The 16895-nt window shown below is 39.9% G+C and overlaps 1 protein-coding gene across 1 annotated transcript in view; it reads right to left on the bottom strand.

Moving 5' to 3' along the window:
• Window positions 1–16895, bottom strand: part of LOC126176785 (lysosomal alpha-glucosidase-like) — a 140715-nt gene that overhangs the window by 98709 nt on the left and 25111 nt on the right. The window contains exon 4 of the mRNA XM_049923957.1: window positions 9221–9311. Within this exon, the coding sequence (XP_049779914.1) occupies window positions 9221–9311 (91 nt within the window). The remainder of the gene's footprint in view (window positions 1–9220; window positions 9312–16895) is intronic.

The following is a 16895-nucleotide window of genomic DNA, read 5'->3' as shown; positions in this document are numbered from 1 at the left end:
TACAACAGATGATATGAATAAGATCTGTCATCTTGTAAAACCCCAACATTAGGCCACAAATATTAATTAATTTATATAGATCAAAGAGGCTAGCCACCAGACTTTTCAGAATGCAACTACCAACTTACATCCACGGACAGATTACTTCCGACCTATGAAATGAAGAATTTCCATGTTCTGCTTTACTGTGCAGCAACCCAAGAACTGGCACTGTACTACTGATTAAAATAAAGGTGGTCTTAAGCATTGTGTAGTAAGAAAATATTAGAATGAAGAAGATCTCAAATTTTTACTTTGTTCTTCAAATGTATCATTGATCATGGCAGCTTATCTTCAATCTGGCAACCTAGTATAACTATGCCTACCTGGAATGGTAAAAGAGAAGTAAGAGTGTGCTCCAGCTATCTACCAATCAATCTCATTGCAGTTGGCGGCAATTGCGATGCCTGACTACACACTCCAGGATGGCTGCAACCTTTAAACACTTACTTCACCTTATTGCTGATAACGACACCCTGAGTGCACCTGGGGCAAGGCAGAAAGTGCAAGTCCAGATGTGGGAGCCCCTATTATAAGGATGTGGGCTTGGGTAGTGGGCCTGCTGTATCAGGCACAGCACATCGAAGAGGATTTAGGATCCGTGCCCGTGTAAAATTTTGGCCAGACAATGTCCATTTATGGGGGTGGACCAGTAGGTTGTGGGGAGACTGGTGAGTGCAGCCTGGAGTTGCTGTTGAAGATCTTGTGCACTGGCATTTGTAAGGTCCTGACCATCCATTCCCCTTCCAAATTTGATGAAGGATGGGAAAGAGATGCGATCAGGTTCCCAATGCCATCACATTTACGAAGATCCTAAAATGCAGATGCTGTAAACTGAGAGCTAAGTGAGCAGGATGGAAGGCGTCTCTTCCATTGCCACAGATCGAAAATTAAAGAGGGCACTGATAACTAGTAACCACATTGTTCCCTGGAACGGTCTGGCGAAATCAACGTGTACTCTTTGGCAGGGGTGGTCAGGGCAAGCTGTGGCTACATGACTGGGGGCACAAGCCAAGCAGTTCCTGATGATGTGCCCTAAGGCGGCATTAACACCAAGCCAATAGACAAGATGCCACTCTATTGTCTTCATCCTGCAAATTCCCCAATGTGTGGTGTGGAGTAGGTTCGGTACTCAGGGGCAGAGAGTGGGATGAACTACCACCCAGCATTCCCGGCATTCACAATCATCGACAGCTAACAAAATAACACCATCAATGATGTTAAGTTTGTGCCATAATGAGAAATAGGTGCACCACTCTGAGTCAGTTCCCTTGGCCAGGTGCTCTGGACAACACCAATGTACAGCAGACAGCACCTGTATAGTAGCGGATCGTGGCCCATTTCCCCTGATAATTTGCTTGTTGTAACTGGGAACTTGTCAATGTTGTGCCACTGATTTGCATCTAAGGAAAAACACAGCACTTAGTGCCTGTCAAACTTTGCATCTGGGCCACATGGCAAATGGCAAAATGCACCAGCATTTGAGTGATGCATGGTGAGCTCATAATGGGGTCCTGTAGGTATAGTAATTCAGGAACAAAACCCACTGCTACAGCTGCTGTGCCATCTTACTCTGATGTTTCAAACGGGGACAAAACAGTGGAATGTGGGGTTTGGATCGGTGATCAGGTGAAACTTAGTTCCACAGAGATACACATGAAACTTCCTGATGCCGTATTGGATAGCCAACGGCACTTTCTCAATTTGCAAATGATTCCTCTGTGATGCACTTAAAGTTTTAGATGCAAATGCAATGGGGTGTTCCACGCCATTGGTGTATTTGTGGGACAGCATGGCATCAATGCCACAATTTGATGTATCAGTGGCAAGCATCAAGTGTTGCTTGCAAGGAACATTGCTAAACAAGGAACAGACTTTTTAAGTTGCAAGAAAGCCTTCTGGTACATCTCTGACAATAGAAATTCAACTCCTTTTTTATGGAACTGATCAAGCGGATGGGAAATCTGGGTCACATTGGGGATAGTTCTTTGAGGTTTTTAGAAGCTGGTAAATTAGTGATTGCATCCACATGACCCTGTGTGGGCAGGACCCCTTCTTTACATACTATATTTCTTAGGTACTTTACCCATGGATCAAAGAAATTACATTTGTTAAGGTGATAATGTACACCACGGATTTGGAGCTGCTCAAATAACATCTGCAGATTGCACAGGTCCTGCTGCCACATGGTCCCAATAATTAGAAAGTCATCTAAATAACTAACACAGTTGGGAGGGCGGACACCCTGAATGAGCTGCTAAAGGTGTGTGTGAAACATCACCCCAAATGGTAACATATGATAACGATACATTCCAAACGGCATATTAATCATTAAAAACAATTTTGTCTGATCATCTACAGGCTATTGAAAATAGGTGTCAATGACGTCTTTCTTTTGAAAAATAAAAGCCCCCAGGCAATCTTGCCATTTCTCCTCTGGCCGAAGAATTTGATACGAACTGACATTAACTTGAGCACTGATGGTTGACTTCAAATTATCATACATTCTAAGCGATCCATTTGGCTCCTTAACTGTGACCATGGGTATTGCCCACTAGTTAGACAAGAATGAGGGTATTGCTTCTGTACATTATAATACATTAAGTTGGTGCATCAGTTCGTAGTGTTTTTGTTTTGCATGTTGGTGTTCCAGATGCTATAGGTTTATTTATCAATTGCCATTTTTTATTTGTAAGTTATTGTTGTTATTTTAGTTACATATTGTCATTTGGAGATAGTGGGTGGCGCTGTGGATGCTAGAAAACTGAGTGCCAAGTGGAGAAATTGGAATATTTTCAAAATATCCTTCTGTTTGAGTTAAACAGAGGGATGGTAGCAGCTGAGGCAGCCAGAAACATTTGTGCTGCATGTGGTGATAATGCCACTGGACAGAGCATGGCAAGAAAATTGTTTTTTTGTTTTAAGGAGGATAGTTTTCACATTAGTGACTCTCCACATTCAGGAAGACCTTTGGGATTTGATGAAGATCACTTAAATGCATTAATTCACAATGATCCACATCAGTGTACTCAAGATGGCAAATGTGATGAATTGTGATCACTCCATAATTGTGTGACATTTGTATCCAATGGGAAGGTTCAAAAATCAGTTGTCTGGGTAGCACATTCTCTATGTCAAAATCACGAAAATCAACAGGTGGCCATTTCACTTAGCATTCCTATTCTGTATCATTACTGGTGACAAGAAATTGTGTCTTTATGCTTACATAAGGAAAAGAAAGGCATGGTTGAGCCCAAACAAAGCAGCAACTTCCCGTACAAAGATCTGCATGACTCCACAAAGGATAATGTTATGCATTTGATTGCTCCCCCGAGGTGTAAGTATCACTGCTGATATTTATTATCAACAACTGAGATGTCTTGCAATGCAATCCAAGAACAGGGACCAGGAATATTGTGTGAAGTGACACTAATCCGAACTTAATTTCCAGATGAAAATGCACTCCGAACATGGATTGTCGAGTTCTTCACCTCGAGACCACGTAATTTCTACAGTTCTGGAATCCGGCAGTTACCCCAGCATTGGCAGACTGTTGTAAATGGTAAAGGACAACTTATTACTGATGACTAAAGTCCCTGTTATGTGTATCTGTCGTGTTTGTTAAACTTATGGAAAAATGCTACAAACTTATGCACCAATCTAATACCTAGTTCCACTTTAACTTGACTGCGCATGGCAGCAGGCACAGGATGTGTTCTACAAAATGGATTGCTTTAAGGATACATGGGACTGGAAAACAGTTGCACAACCTAATGGAGGTTCAAGCAGTTGCTTATATGGTGTGCATAACATATCAAGTTCTGTGAATGGTATTGCAGTTACAACAAGATTCACTTGGTCGTGAATTTGGAAACGAAAAAGTTCAGAAGTGTCTTTGCCAAAAATGTCAGTTGTCATCCATGGGTTGACTACCAGCAGGGTTAGTGGCAGAGCTGCAGTTTTATACTTAGCTTGGACCACAATGTGACCCTGCAGTGGAATCGACTGGCCACTGTACATCACAACTTAGCACTGATGGTGCCACAACTATGGGGAGCCAACAACGCACTGGCACGTGTCCACACTAACCAGAGGCATGACCACGCCTGTGTCCAACTGGAAACACGTCACTTCTCCATTAAGTAAAATAATGCCTGTGTCGTAGCTCTTTTGACACGCAGATAGTTTGCTTCCTCCTATTGTGCAAAGTCCCGGTTTCATGGTTTATATATTTTAACACTGTTGTTTTCATTCTCCAGACGATTTTTTTATGCTGTTGACAGACACTATATTTTTAAAAAGTCGCATTTAATCTTTCCATACCAGAGTTCTCTTTTATTACCGGTGTGTTATCACATTACTGTAAACCCTCACAAGGTACAAACTGCAACCGTTGGCACTGTTCCTCATTTTAACGTTATACATGCACTTGGCCCATTCTTTCTTGGGTGCAATTTTATGCTTTTGACGCCTCATTTCTTGAGATGATTATTTACCCATAGTTCACTACGTGTTAAATTTTATATTTCATACTATGGGAGCTAGTGCACTCTTCAGTTACCATCCATCTCCACCCAATTGCAATTTAGGACCTATAACTTTTATGTTGTAGGGCTTAAGAATTTTTACATGGTTTTGTTGTTTTAAAATTCTTGTATATGGCCATTATATTTGCACTGGGTTTTATAATTTTCCTAGATTGTCTGTAGATGCGTTTCAATGCAGTTGAAATGAGCTGCAAACACGTCGCAAACAAGGAACTAAAAATCCATCTTTATTGGAACAATAACTGAATTCTCTCTATTGCTCCATTAATAATCCAGCTGCAACATGAGATTCTGCATCCTGTCTGCTACTGCTATGGACACTTGCAAGATAGCATGTATCATGATGACAGCTGTTATTATCACATACTGGCCAAGGCAGACACTTGTGAGATGCCCCGGTTTGCAGTAGGCACAACATATGACATTATGGAAAAGGCAGTGATGCCACTGATGTCATGAGCCATACTGTGGTCCCAATTTGATGACAGGCACTTCTCTGGATTCCACTGACAATGACAGGGAGGAAGCTATTGTCTGAGCCTCCGCGTGCTTTAGAACATGCCAAAGGTGAACAAAGTGATTCTGTTTTTGCGTATCTAAGAAGAATGAGGGTGAATGATCACTAACTACTGCACTAACTACTGATCTTATGTTGCTGGACTACCAGAAGAACAGGTGAGGAGTAAACAGAATGATGATGTTGACTACATGTCATCAGCTGATTGTAAAGCGCAATGGAGACTATTAACAATATTGACGCCACAAGTAACATGAAACATAGCTTTTCTCTGATGCAGTTGCTTCATGAGCTTTGCCAGTTTGTAGCACATCACTCAGTGTTGGATCAGATGCCTCTAAGGGCTTCGCAGCAACTTTCCTATCAGGAGAAAGATGTATAACAACATCATGGATTAATTAGCTGCCATACGATGCACCACATTTTTTACTAGAAAAAACACATTTGCGTGCCAAGCCATATAAGTCAGCAGCTCGTGCTGCACAGGATTGCTTATGTTGCTTAAAACATTGATTAAATTTGAGCCTAGTTACAACTACTTGGATTTGGTGACCATAACAGTCGGTCAGCAAACCCAAAACACCAAAAAAGCTCAAACTACTGGGATCCAAGAGCAGGCATAGTTTCTGCACCACTTAGCACAATTTATTCTTAGAAGACAGTAAGAGTATACTCTGATGGTCTGGGTTCATTATTTGAGTTGGCTTACAGTCAAGAACAGAGCAACATAAACAGATGTCCCAACTCTCAGCCTTGTCCAAGCAAGTTATGGTGAAGGGGGAGGCAAGGAAGCTGTGGCTGCTGACTATTGTTGGTTTTGCAGTAGTTTGAATAGCAATTTCTGTTATTGCTGGTTGAATTCCCAATATTTTTCTGCTGTTGCTGCTGTCAATGATGTTGTAACTGCAACAGCTACTGCCACAAATTTTGAAACTCAGGATCCATGCTTCACTGGAATAGCTGCATGGTAGGAAAGTTCTTGTCACCACTTTTCTGTCATACTTCTGGCAGGCAGAATGTAATTCATGATCACTCACACTGATGACAACGAAGAGACCACTGGAACAAACAGGCGGTACCTGAGATTGGTGGCAGTGGAGCTCATGAAGTGTAGTACAGTCATATTAAGCATGTGCACACAGCCCAGGGAGCAATTCAAATAAAAAAGACAATACAGGCAGGATCAAAACTCTACTGATCAATGGCACATGCTTAAGTCTTCAATAAACTAGCGAGAAACTGACTGGTAAGTGTCAGGCCATGGTATTTAACAGCACACTCGCATCAATGAATGGGTCCACATGATATGTCTGTAGTTGCAATGAGACCCCTTGCAGGAGCACACTGCAGCCAGAATATGAAGACCGGGTATCTCTGACCTGTCCTCCATATCAATACTCAAGCTGGGCGGGGAATTCAAATCACTGTTGGATACTAAATAAACAGATGGCAGGATAAATACAGAATTATAATCAATGGGACAGTGGCATTGCTATGCATCCACTCAGGAAGTTGGGAGGATAAGGATGATTGCACTGTTTCAAGCTGATTTCATACTGGATTTATTTACATTCCCTCAGACAGTAAGCTACGTTTTACAATAAATTGTTAACTGTTGCTATCATAAACACAAAAATGTATATGTAGATTTCTCTCTGATATTTGGTGATATCTTTTAGTGAACAACAGTCATCACTTCTATTCAAGAGCAACACTCAATTTCTGGTCTTCTCTATTAAGTTAAACTACAAGTTTTTGAGATTTATCTCCTAATTAATGTAGCATAAGTTACTTATAGAACCCAAGTATTTTCAAGAACCTTATCTGAAAGCACAACATACGAAAAATAACTTGTAAAAAATATGAAGGAAGTTAAAAAAAAGTTATTGGTTAAGTACTACAATTAAAAACAGGACTACCGTATACAGGAAATGTTTAAAAAGAAACTGATTAGTACATGTATGACATAAACAAGAAGTGTTTGGCATATTCACACAGTAAGAATTAGGGCAGCAAAAAAAAAAAAAAAAAGTCCACTGCAAGTCAAGAATTAGACAGGAAATTATTAGTAGGGATTAATGAAAAAAAGTGAACCTGTAAAGGTACAGGATCAGTCTTCTACTTGACAGATTTAATGCTTATGCTGCTTTGCTACAACAAAGCAGCACTGCTGATAGACCTAGAAGGCCTAGGTTGGCCTCTGGACATTGTGTGGTGCAAAGAAGGGAGAGAGTTGCACCAAAGACACCACGTGAGCACGACTTGCATGTATGTGAGCAAAGTGATTGTGGTTAAAATGGTAATTTTGAAGCACAAGATTAATTTCATATTGCGGAAGTTATTTTCTATATATACGGCAACCCTGCCATAAGAAATCGGCAATGGAAATTAGTAAAAGATTGTGACAAATAAGTAATTGTAATCGTGGTGTGAGTGGGATCAGAACAAGTAGGAACATGATACTTGAAATTAAAGTGAAATAAGGTTACTGTGTCATAAAAAAGTGTTTAGATATTGCAACCTCTTCATTATTATGAGAAAATTTTGGACGGGATGAGTTACAAAATAATGGGGGAGAATAGATAGGCGCGGGTCATAAGCACACAGTAAGAACTTTAGTTATTGGTACCTCGGGAGTAAGTTTGTCCTCCAAAACTGGCTACTTACGAATGTCCGATGCCTAATTTTCCAATAAGCCAGACTATATCAATTAATAATCAAATATAAAGCAATAAATAATATGGAGTGGTGCTGTACAAACAACAAAGGAAGATCGATAAAAATATTAAAAAATGACAGAATTAAACTACTGGTACTTATTCTGTCTTTCCAACCCCTTTAATGTTTCACTGTTTTCATTTGTCTCCAGAATCTCTTGACCCCACAGTGTGCACACATCACTTCACTTTTTGCTTGATTGCACATAATACTGATAAATTTTATTTATTATTACTGAAAATTAACAAAAGCTGTCACAACAACCCAGTAGGTTTTTTTAATTCAATTGATTAATACACTGACAAATGAGGGATGTAAAATAATATGATTACAAGGAGACGGAAAAGCTGGCCAGTGCTTACCTTCAACAGACGAAATATTTATGTATAACTGTGTCTATCAGCAGTGCTTGGAATTTCATCCATCCAGGTATGTATTAGCCAGTCTCCTTCTAATATTACAATTTTCTCAGGTGAATTTTACTTTTGATAAAATTGTATTATGTCTCTCAAGCTTATTAATCAGTTGTGGCTCCACTAACTGATCAACTCATCAGTTGAGCTCAATGTTAGAGTCTTGGTTTATTTGTTTCTAAAACATGCATAACGATGAAAAGGTATTGCTACGTTTCACTATGCACCATGTCTCTGGTATATGACTGGCAAATAAGTTGGAATAAATATTGGAGAGTAATACTACGGTATATTGATAATTTTCACTTATGGACCGTCTGACATCAACTGAATAAAACACAATTTTAGTGCCATATGTGTTTCGCCTTTATTTTCTGCAAGGCATCATCAGTGGCAGGTTGCGTAGACAGTTTCTTACATATTACGCTCCTGTTGCATTTTTGGTGTTGTTCTTCTTTCTATGAGCGCCAATTTGCTGTTTTTTCCACATTCCACAGCACTATGCACTGAACGCTTGTTTTAATGCGCAACTGAGGAGGACAGGACCACAAAAGTTGAAGATTGGAGAGTAACTGTCAACAGTACTAACCGAAGTCAAACACAACTTCTTATCATACAATATATGTACTGAATGAAGGATTATCCTGCACTAACAGAAATGTGCAGTTAAGTATTATTATTTGGCCTCTGTATATGTCTGCTTGTGTCTGTATATGTGTGTGTGTGTGTGTGTGTGTGTGTACCCGTCCTTTTTTCCCCCTAAGGTAAGTCTTTCCGCTCCCGGGATTGGACTGACTCCTTACCCTCTCCCTTAAAACCCACATCCTTTCGTCTTTCCCTCTCCTTCCCTCTTTCCTGACGAAGCAACCGTTGGTTGCGAAAACTCGAATTTGGTGTGTATGTTTGTGTGTCTATCGACGTGCCAGCACTTTCGTTTGGTAAGTCACATCATCTTCGTTTTTAGATATAAGTATTTACATACTCACCCATAGCATTGCTGTTTAGAAGAAAAACTCCAGAACTATTATTGTCCTCATCAAGAAGTAAAAAGAAAGGATGAGAGCCATACAGATTTTTCTGTGAACAACAGATAAATTACATAAATGATTCGGTTTCAAGCTGTCACAAAGAACTACATATTAAATCTTGAAAAGTAAATTTTACATAAGAGAATAAAATAAATACATAAATTGTAAAATATTGAGGATGTACATGTCACATGGGATACACTATACAAATGCACAAGCTACAAACTGAAAGTGGTCTAGGACTTAATCAGCTTCAAGAACTACACAACTTACTTTAATCAAAGAAGATCCTTCTATATCAGTTTATTAAAGGCATGTACACAAGGAAAATTACTTGTACAAAAAATATGGAACAAATCAACACTGAAAACCCAGCTACCATTCTCAGGTAAAAAGTATTTTTAAACTGAATACCGCTGGCTAAATTTTTTTAAGTGTAACATGGTTTAATAAATCTAATTTACTTGTGTTCTACCAATGCAAAATGAGTTTTGCACTGCAATTCAAATTAGAAATTTTATAAAGACATCCTCATAGATACAAACAAATACCACTGCCTTGGTTGTGCAAACACAACACTCTTAATTATTTGTATAAATGAATAAGCTGTAGTCAGAGGCTGAATGCAGAGCTGCTCATGCAGCTGAATCTATGAAATGTATAAATATGCACTGTTTTATTAAATTAATAAATGCAAATAATGATATTAAGAGTTGGGTAATGGTTTAAAATTAAAAATTTCCTCCTCCTGTTCGAGCATTGTTCTCCAACTTGATTACTTAATGTACTTGTTACAAATACAACTGTGGGTGGCATGTATGTCAAGACCGACTGTGTGAACAACTGAATTTTATTTTTCAAGAAAGATATGTTAATAATCTGCAAAATATTAAACACTTATACCAAATTATATAACATATATGATCAGTAAGTAAGAAAGCACCTCTCCAATACTCAAGCATTCTTCTTACATCGCTGGAATAGATTCATACTTCAAAAATTACAAAGCAGATGCAGATGGGCTTGGTCAGATGTTGCTGCACTGGTAGGTGTCAGAAGGATGTCGACATTGTGGCTAGAAGTGATGGACAGGTGGGACTTGCCCAGCTGTCGATATGCGAGTGAGATGTCAACAGGGTTGTTGAAGGGCTCGGATGAGAGCAACAGTGAAAGTGTTACTTATGATTATGAACAGCAAGCAAGTTAGTGATACACAAGTTCAATCTTCCATTGTACGAGCAGCAGGAACTGCGCTGACAATGTCGAAGGTGACAAAGCTATACTGAATGAGAAAAAAAAAAATTGCAACTATTGTAAGTGGTGCACAGAGATAAGTACCTTCACTGGGAGAGAACAGCAGAAAGTCTAACAGTCATTGGTTGGACAAAATCCACTCCTCATCAACAGGTTTTTATGTCGTGGCTCAGACAGCCACCCCAAATAATGTGTCTCAATTAACAAGAAATAAATGAACTTCATTTACACTCAAACTGAATACAACAAAACAGTCATTTGGACATGAATACACACTTGGTTCCAATCTGCTGATAAGTCACTAACACTGCACTAGGAGACTTCTTACAATGACAATGTTAGTGCAGCCATATCTGTGTAGCACAACAGGAATTGAGGATGGTCTAATAGAGAGGTCCCCGCAAGGCGGAAACTCGTAGCTGGTAGGAGACAACTGTAGCTGCTGGAAATAAATCCTTCTCTCTGATAGACCTATGATGCGGCCGACAATGAGGGAGTGACAGTGAGATGCGCACAAACTGACCGCAGGTGCAGCTGATGTCAGGCCCGGCGTGGAGAAACTTTTGTGAGACGTGGAGCGGTGGCTTGGACTCAGAGTGAAGGCGTCAGTGGTCAGTACGGAGAACTCAGGTGAGGCCTGGATTGAAAACTAGGATGCAGCTCTGAGCGTATAGCAGTGCTGGGCAATGTGTGATGAAGCAAGGCGGGACAATTTTAATTTCCCTCTTGTTTTGCCATCTGCCTCCTTAAATTAATATTTTCATGTTTACCATTAACATACGTGAATATAACCTGCATTTTCATAAGAGAGAAAGATTGACCCTCAGTTTTAAAGAATATAAAACCAGGATCTAATTTTGTGCTTAGTTTTATGTATGTAATTGATTTTCTAATTTATTTTGACTATTACAAATTAGTATCTTTCATTGTAGGGTGAAATCAGTAATTGTTTCTTAACTTAGATTTTGTTGTTGATTTATAAACAAATATAAATTCTGTACTAATTATAAACATTTGGAAGATGAAACACTAGCATTCTTAAAGGACCTATTTGGCTCTATCCGAAAACATGTTAGCAAAGCCAGCCCTTAATTAATTCCAAAATAGTTAACAGTTTTGTCAAAAGTATTGTTTGCATAACTGTGTTTGTTAATTTCATGATTTAAACAAATAACCCTTGTAGTAGACGAAACTGTTAAAAGGAACAAATTTTTTGTTGTATTCAGTTAACTTAATGAGCTAAGTTTTAATTGTAATTTCTGTAAATTTAACTTCAAACAATGTGTAGTTTCAGTACCTATTATTGTGATGATATATAAGGGCCCAATTTTTGGTCACAAGACAGTCAGTCCACAGCCGAGTTTCAAATGAGGAATCTGTGTTGCTTAGAATGACAAATACATTTCTATTCTTCAAGAACTGTGAACTTTGTGGTAGCGGTTTTACTGCTTGTAGATGTTCAACAGTAAACTATTGTAGCAGTATGTGGAGGTTTGCCTGCAAACTATTAATGAGGCTTATAAAAAGTTAAACAATAATGAACTGACCAAATAACTGTGTATTATTGGGGGGGTTGTGAACAGTGAAATTAAAGAACAGTGAAACGCGACTGTGAACCTGTCTGCTACATTATTTAAAGTAGTCTATGTTGTACTTCTACATCCCATCTTTCAGCCAGTGTAGCAATGCAGTATGTCGACACCGAGGACAACAAACAAAATAAGAAAAGCAGGCGGAACCACTCAGATGGAAGCTGCAATTGAGGAACTGGGAATGGCAGTCAGTGCTATAACCTGGAGCAACTCCCAGTGCCAACTGATTCTGGTTAGCCAGGTAGCATCCTTTACAACTACATGGTCTGGTAGGCATGTGATCATGGAAGAGAATAGGTGACTGCATTTGCAGCACTGACTGGAACACCTCTCGCACCTCTAGCAGACAAGCTGGTGCCATATATTACTGTGGCAGGTGCGGGATATGTGGTCGATAACAAATACAGTGTGTTTATGTTTGTGTTCATACTGTTTACCCTGCATCTCCGGGACAGTGTTGCCAGCAACCTGCAGAGCCGGGCCCACAATGCATGTCTGTGCTGTGTACCAGTAGATCCCAGGGGGCTACTATACAGGCTTTTCAGTAGCTGCAGGGGCAACAATCTGGATGACTGACTGATCTGGCCTTGTGGCATTAGTCAACACAGCCTTGCTGTATTGGTACTGTGAATGGTTGAAATAAGTGGAAACTAAAGCCATTACATTTTCCAAGGAGATGCAGCTCTGCTGCATTGTTTAATGGTGATGGCATCCACTTGCATAAAATATTTTGAAAGTAAAATAGTCCCACATCCAGATCTCTGGGTAGGAATACTAGAAGAAGAAGAAGAAGAAGGGGAAGGAGGGAGAGTGGGAGGGAGGGAGAGAATCTTGACATCATTCAAAACAAACCTGGCAAGCTATGAGCCAGAAGGTGGAATTTTAAACCTCTTACCTGAGTAGGTAGTTTTCATACTCAGGATGGTCTGATGAGGCCTACCACATACTTCCTCCACTTCTTCCCTCTGACAACCTCTTCATCTCAGAGTATCGTTTACGTGCAATATCCTAAACCATCTGTTGGAGAGATTCCAACCTCTGTCTTCTCCCACAAGTTTTTACCTTCTATATCTCCCTCAAGTACTATGAAAGTTATGATGTCTTAACACAGAGCTCATCATTTTGTCCCTTCATCTAGTCACTGTTTTCCACATATTTCTTTCCTCATTGATTGCAAAGAACCTCTTCTTTTATCTTATCAATTCACATGATTTATAATGCTACCACAACATATTTTGGCCAGGAACACCCTCTTTCCTTGTGCTATTCTGCTTGCTTTGCCCATTATGTGCTGTGTTGCGTTTCTTCCACGGTAGCAGAAGTCCTTCATTTCAGCTACTTCTCATCCCCAATTGTGATGTAAAGTTTTCTGATAATTTCATTTCTCCTACTCCTCATCACTTTTTAACTTTATTTACTTCAGTCTCAATTCATAGTGTGTGCTAATTAAACTGTTCATTCCATCTAGGGCTGCAGATGATGAGGAGATAGAAGAAATTATTCTGATGGTTAAAGGAGATGAAAATTCAATTGTGATGGGGACTAAAATTTAACAGCAATAAAAAGAAGAGATGGAAAAGTAGAGGAGAACATGGACTGAGTGGAAGGAGTAAAAAGGAAAGAAGTCTAGTAGAATTTTGCGGAGAGCATAATTTTATTATTGCTAAAATGTTCTTTTGAGAATCATGAAAGATCAACATACATGTGGAAGAAACCTGGAGACACCAGGTTTCAGACAGAATACACAATAGTAAGTAAGACAGAGATTTCGAAACAAGATTAAAAAAAACAGGTGCAGTGGGGATTCAGACCATTATTTATTGGTATGACCTGCATATTAAAACTGAAGAAATTCCAGAAAGATGGGAAATTATGGAGATTAAACCAGGATCAATTGAAAGGACCAGACATAATTAAAAGTTTCAAAGGCTTCGTTACTCAAAGACTGAGTGAAACCAGAGAAAGGCAGCAGAGGATCAAGTAGGCAAAAAGAAAAAGTCAAATAGAAATCCTTGGATAACATACAAACTACTGAATTTAACTGGCAAAAGGAGAAAATATGAAAATGAACCAAATGAAACAGACAGTGATTGACTAAAAGTGCAATATGGCAAAGCCTGAATCACTAGAGGAAACACAGATGCTGGCAATAGGAAAATTAGAGAGACCTGTGGAGAAAAGAAAAGCAGCTGTATGACTGTCAAGAGCTCAGATGGAAAGCCAGTATGAAGCAAAGAAGAGAACGCAGAAGGGATATAAAGCAAAAATACTTGAAGGGAATTTTACAGAAAGGGAAGAGAGGGTAGATGAAGGTCAGATGGGGGATGCAATATTGTGAGAAGTATTTCACAGTCCAGTGGAAGACATAAGTCAAAACAAGGACCTGGAATAGATGACATTTCCTTAGAATTTTTTAGCCATGATGAAACTATTCCACCTGGTATGCCAGATATATGAGGTAAGCAAAATATCCTCAGACCTCAAGAATACTGTAATGATTCCAATACTAGTGAAGGCATGTGTAGCAAGGAGTGAATATTAAAGAAGTTTCAGCTTAATAAATCATGGTTGCAAAATACTCACATGGATTATTTACAGAAGAATGAAAAAAATGATAGAAACAGATCTCAGGGAAGGTAAAGTTGGATTCCTGAGAAATAGAAGAACACATGAGGCAATACTGAAACTTCAACTTACCTTAGCTTAGAAGACAGACTGAAGAAAGGCAAATCTGCATGTATAGTATTTGTAGATTTTGAGAAAGCTTTTGAAAGTACTGATTGGAATATTCTCTTTTAAAATCATAAGGGAAGCATGGACAAAGTACAGGGAGTGAAAGGTTGTCTACAGCTTGTTAAAAAATCAGACTACAGTTATAGGAACTGAAGGGTACGAAAGTGAAGCAGCAGTTGAGAAGAGATTAGGACAAGTTTGTAGCCTATCCCCAATGTAATTCAATCTGAACACGGAGCAAGCTGTGAAGGAAACCAAGGAGAAATTTCAAAATTAATAGTTCACAGTGAAGAAGCAAAAACTTTGAGGTTTGCCAATGACATTGCAATTCATGCAGAGATCACAAAGGACTTGGAAGAGCAGCTGACAGAATGGATGGCATCTTGAAAAGAGGTTAAATTATGAACATCACCAAAAGAAAAACAAAGATAATGGAATGCAGTTGAATTAGATCAAGGAGTTAAATTAGCAAAAACAGCAAATGAGGTATATGGGCAGCAAAAGAAGTGACAATGATCAAATTAGAGGGGACAAAAAACGTGGACTGAAAGAGGTAAAAAGTAGTTCTGAAAAGGAGAAATTTATCAATACCAAAATATAATGTTCAGAATTTGTTTCTGAAAGTATCTGTCTGGAGTGTAACCTTGCACAGAAGTAAAACATGGACAATAGACAATTCAGACAAGAGAATAGAAAAGTTTTAAATGTGGTGGTACAGGAGAGAGTTGAATGTTAGATGGATAACTAGAATAACTACTGAGGAATTAAGAAATGTACAGCACCAATTGACTCAGAAAAGGGATTGGTTGTTATAAAACATACTATAGCATCAAAGAATCATCAATTTGATAACGCAAGAAAAGAGGGGAGGGGGGGGGGGGGGGGGGGGGAGGAATTGCAGAAGGAGACCAGAGCTTGAGCAGACTAAGCAAATTGAAATAGATTTAGATTGGAATAATTATGCAGTAATGAAGAGGGTTGCACAGGACAGACTACTGTGGACAGCTGCATCAAAATACAACACCAAGAAAGGAGGCATTAGCACAAAACACTTATTTGGAGTTCAAGTTCAATATAACACTCTTAGGCCATCATCAACAACTGAATGTTGTAACCACAGATGTGATTAACACAAGCATTAATGATAAATAAACAAAAGATACCTAAAATGATGAGCTGTAGTATTTACAAAGGAATATATTAGTTTTCCATGTCATGCAGAAAACACCACATTTAACAAAAAGTGAAAACATTTTTGTATTATATACACATTAGTCAATTTGCATTAAATACACTCCTGGAAATGGAAAAAAGAACACATTGACACCGGTGTGTCAGACCCACCATACTTGCTCCGGACACTGCGAGAGGGCTGTACAAGCAATGATCACACGCACGGCACAGCGGACACACCAGGAACCGCGGTGTTGGCCGTCGAATGGCGCTAGCTGCGCAGCATTTGTGCACCGCCGCCGTCAGTGTCAGCCAGTTCGCCGTGGCATACGGAGCTCCATCGCAGTCTTTAACACTGGTAGCATGCTGCGACAGCGTGGACGTGAACCGTATGTGCAGTTGACGGACTTTGAGCGAGGGCGTATAGTGGGCATGCGGGAGGCCGGGTGGACGTACCGCTGAATTGCTCAACACGTGGGGCGTGAGGTCTCCACAGTACATCGATGTTGTCGCCAGTGGTCGGCGGAAGGTGCACGTGCCCGTCGACCTGGGACCGGACCGCAGCGACGCACGGATGCACGCCAAGACCGTAGGATCCTACGCAGTGCCGTAGGGGACCGCACCGCCACTTCCCAGCAAATTAGGGACACTGTTGCTCCTGGGGTATCGGCGAGGACCATTCGCAACCGTCTCCGTGAAGCTGGGCTACGGTCCCGCACACCGTTAGGCCGTCTTCCGCTCACGCCCCAACATCGTGCAGCCCGCCTCCAGTGGTGTCGCGACAGGCGTGAATGGAGGGACGAATGGAGACGTGTCGTCTTCAGCGACGAGAGTTGCTTCTGCCTTGGTGCCAATGATGGTCGTATGCGTGTTTGGCGCCG

This window comes from Schistocerca cancellata, chromosome 3 (assembly GCF_023864275.1).
Source record: "Schistocerca cancellata isolate TAMUIC-IGC-003103 chromosome 3, iqSchCanc2.1, whole genome shotgun sequence".
NCBI classification, from domain to species: Eukaryota; Metazoa; Arthropoda; class Insecta; order Orthoptera; family Acrididae; genus Schistocerca; species Schistocerca cancellata.
The sequence above is the reverse complement of the archived record's forward strand: the minus strand, read 5'-3'. Positions and strand labels throughout refer to the sequence as shown.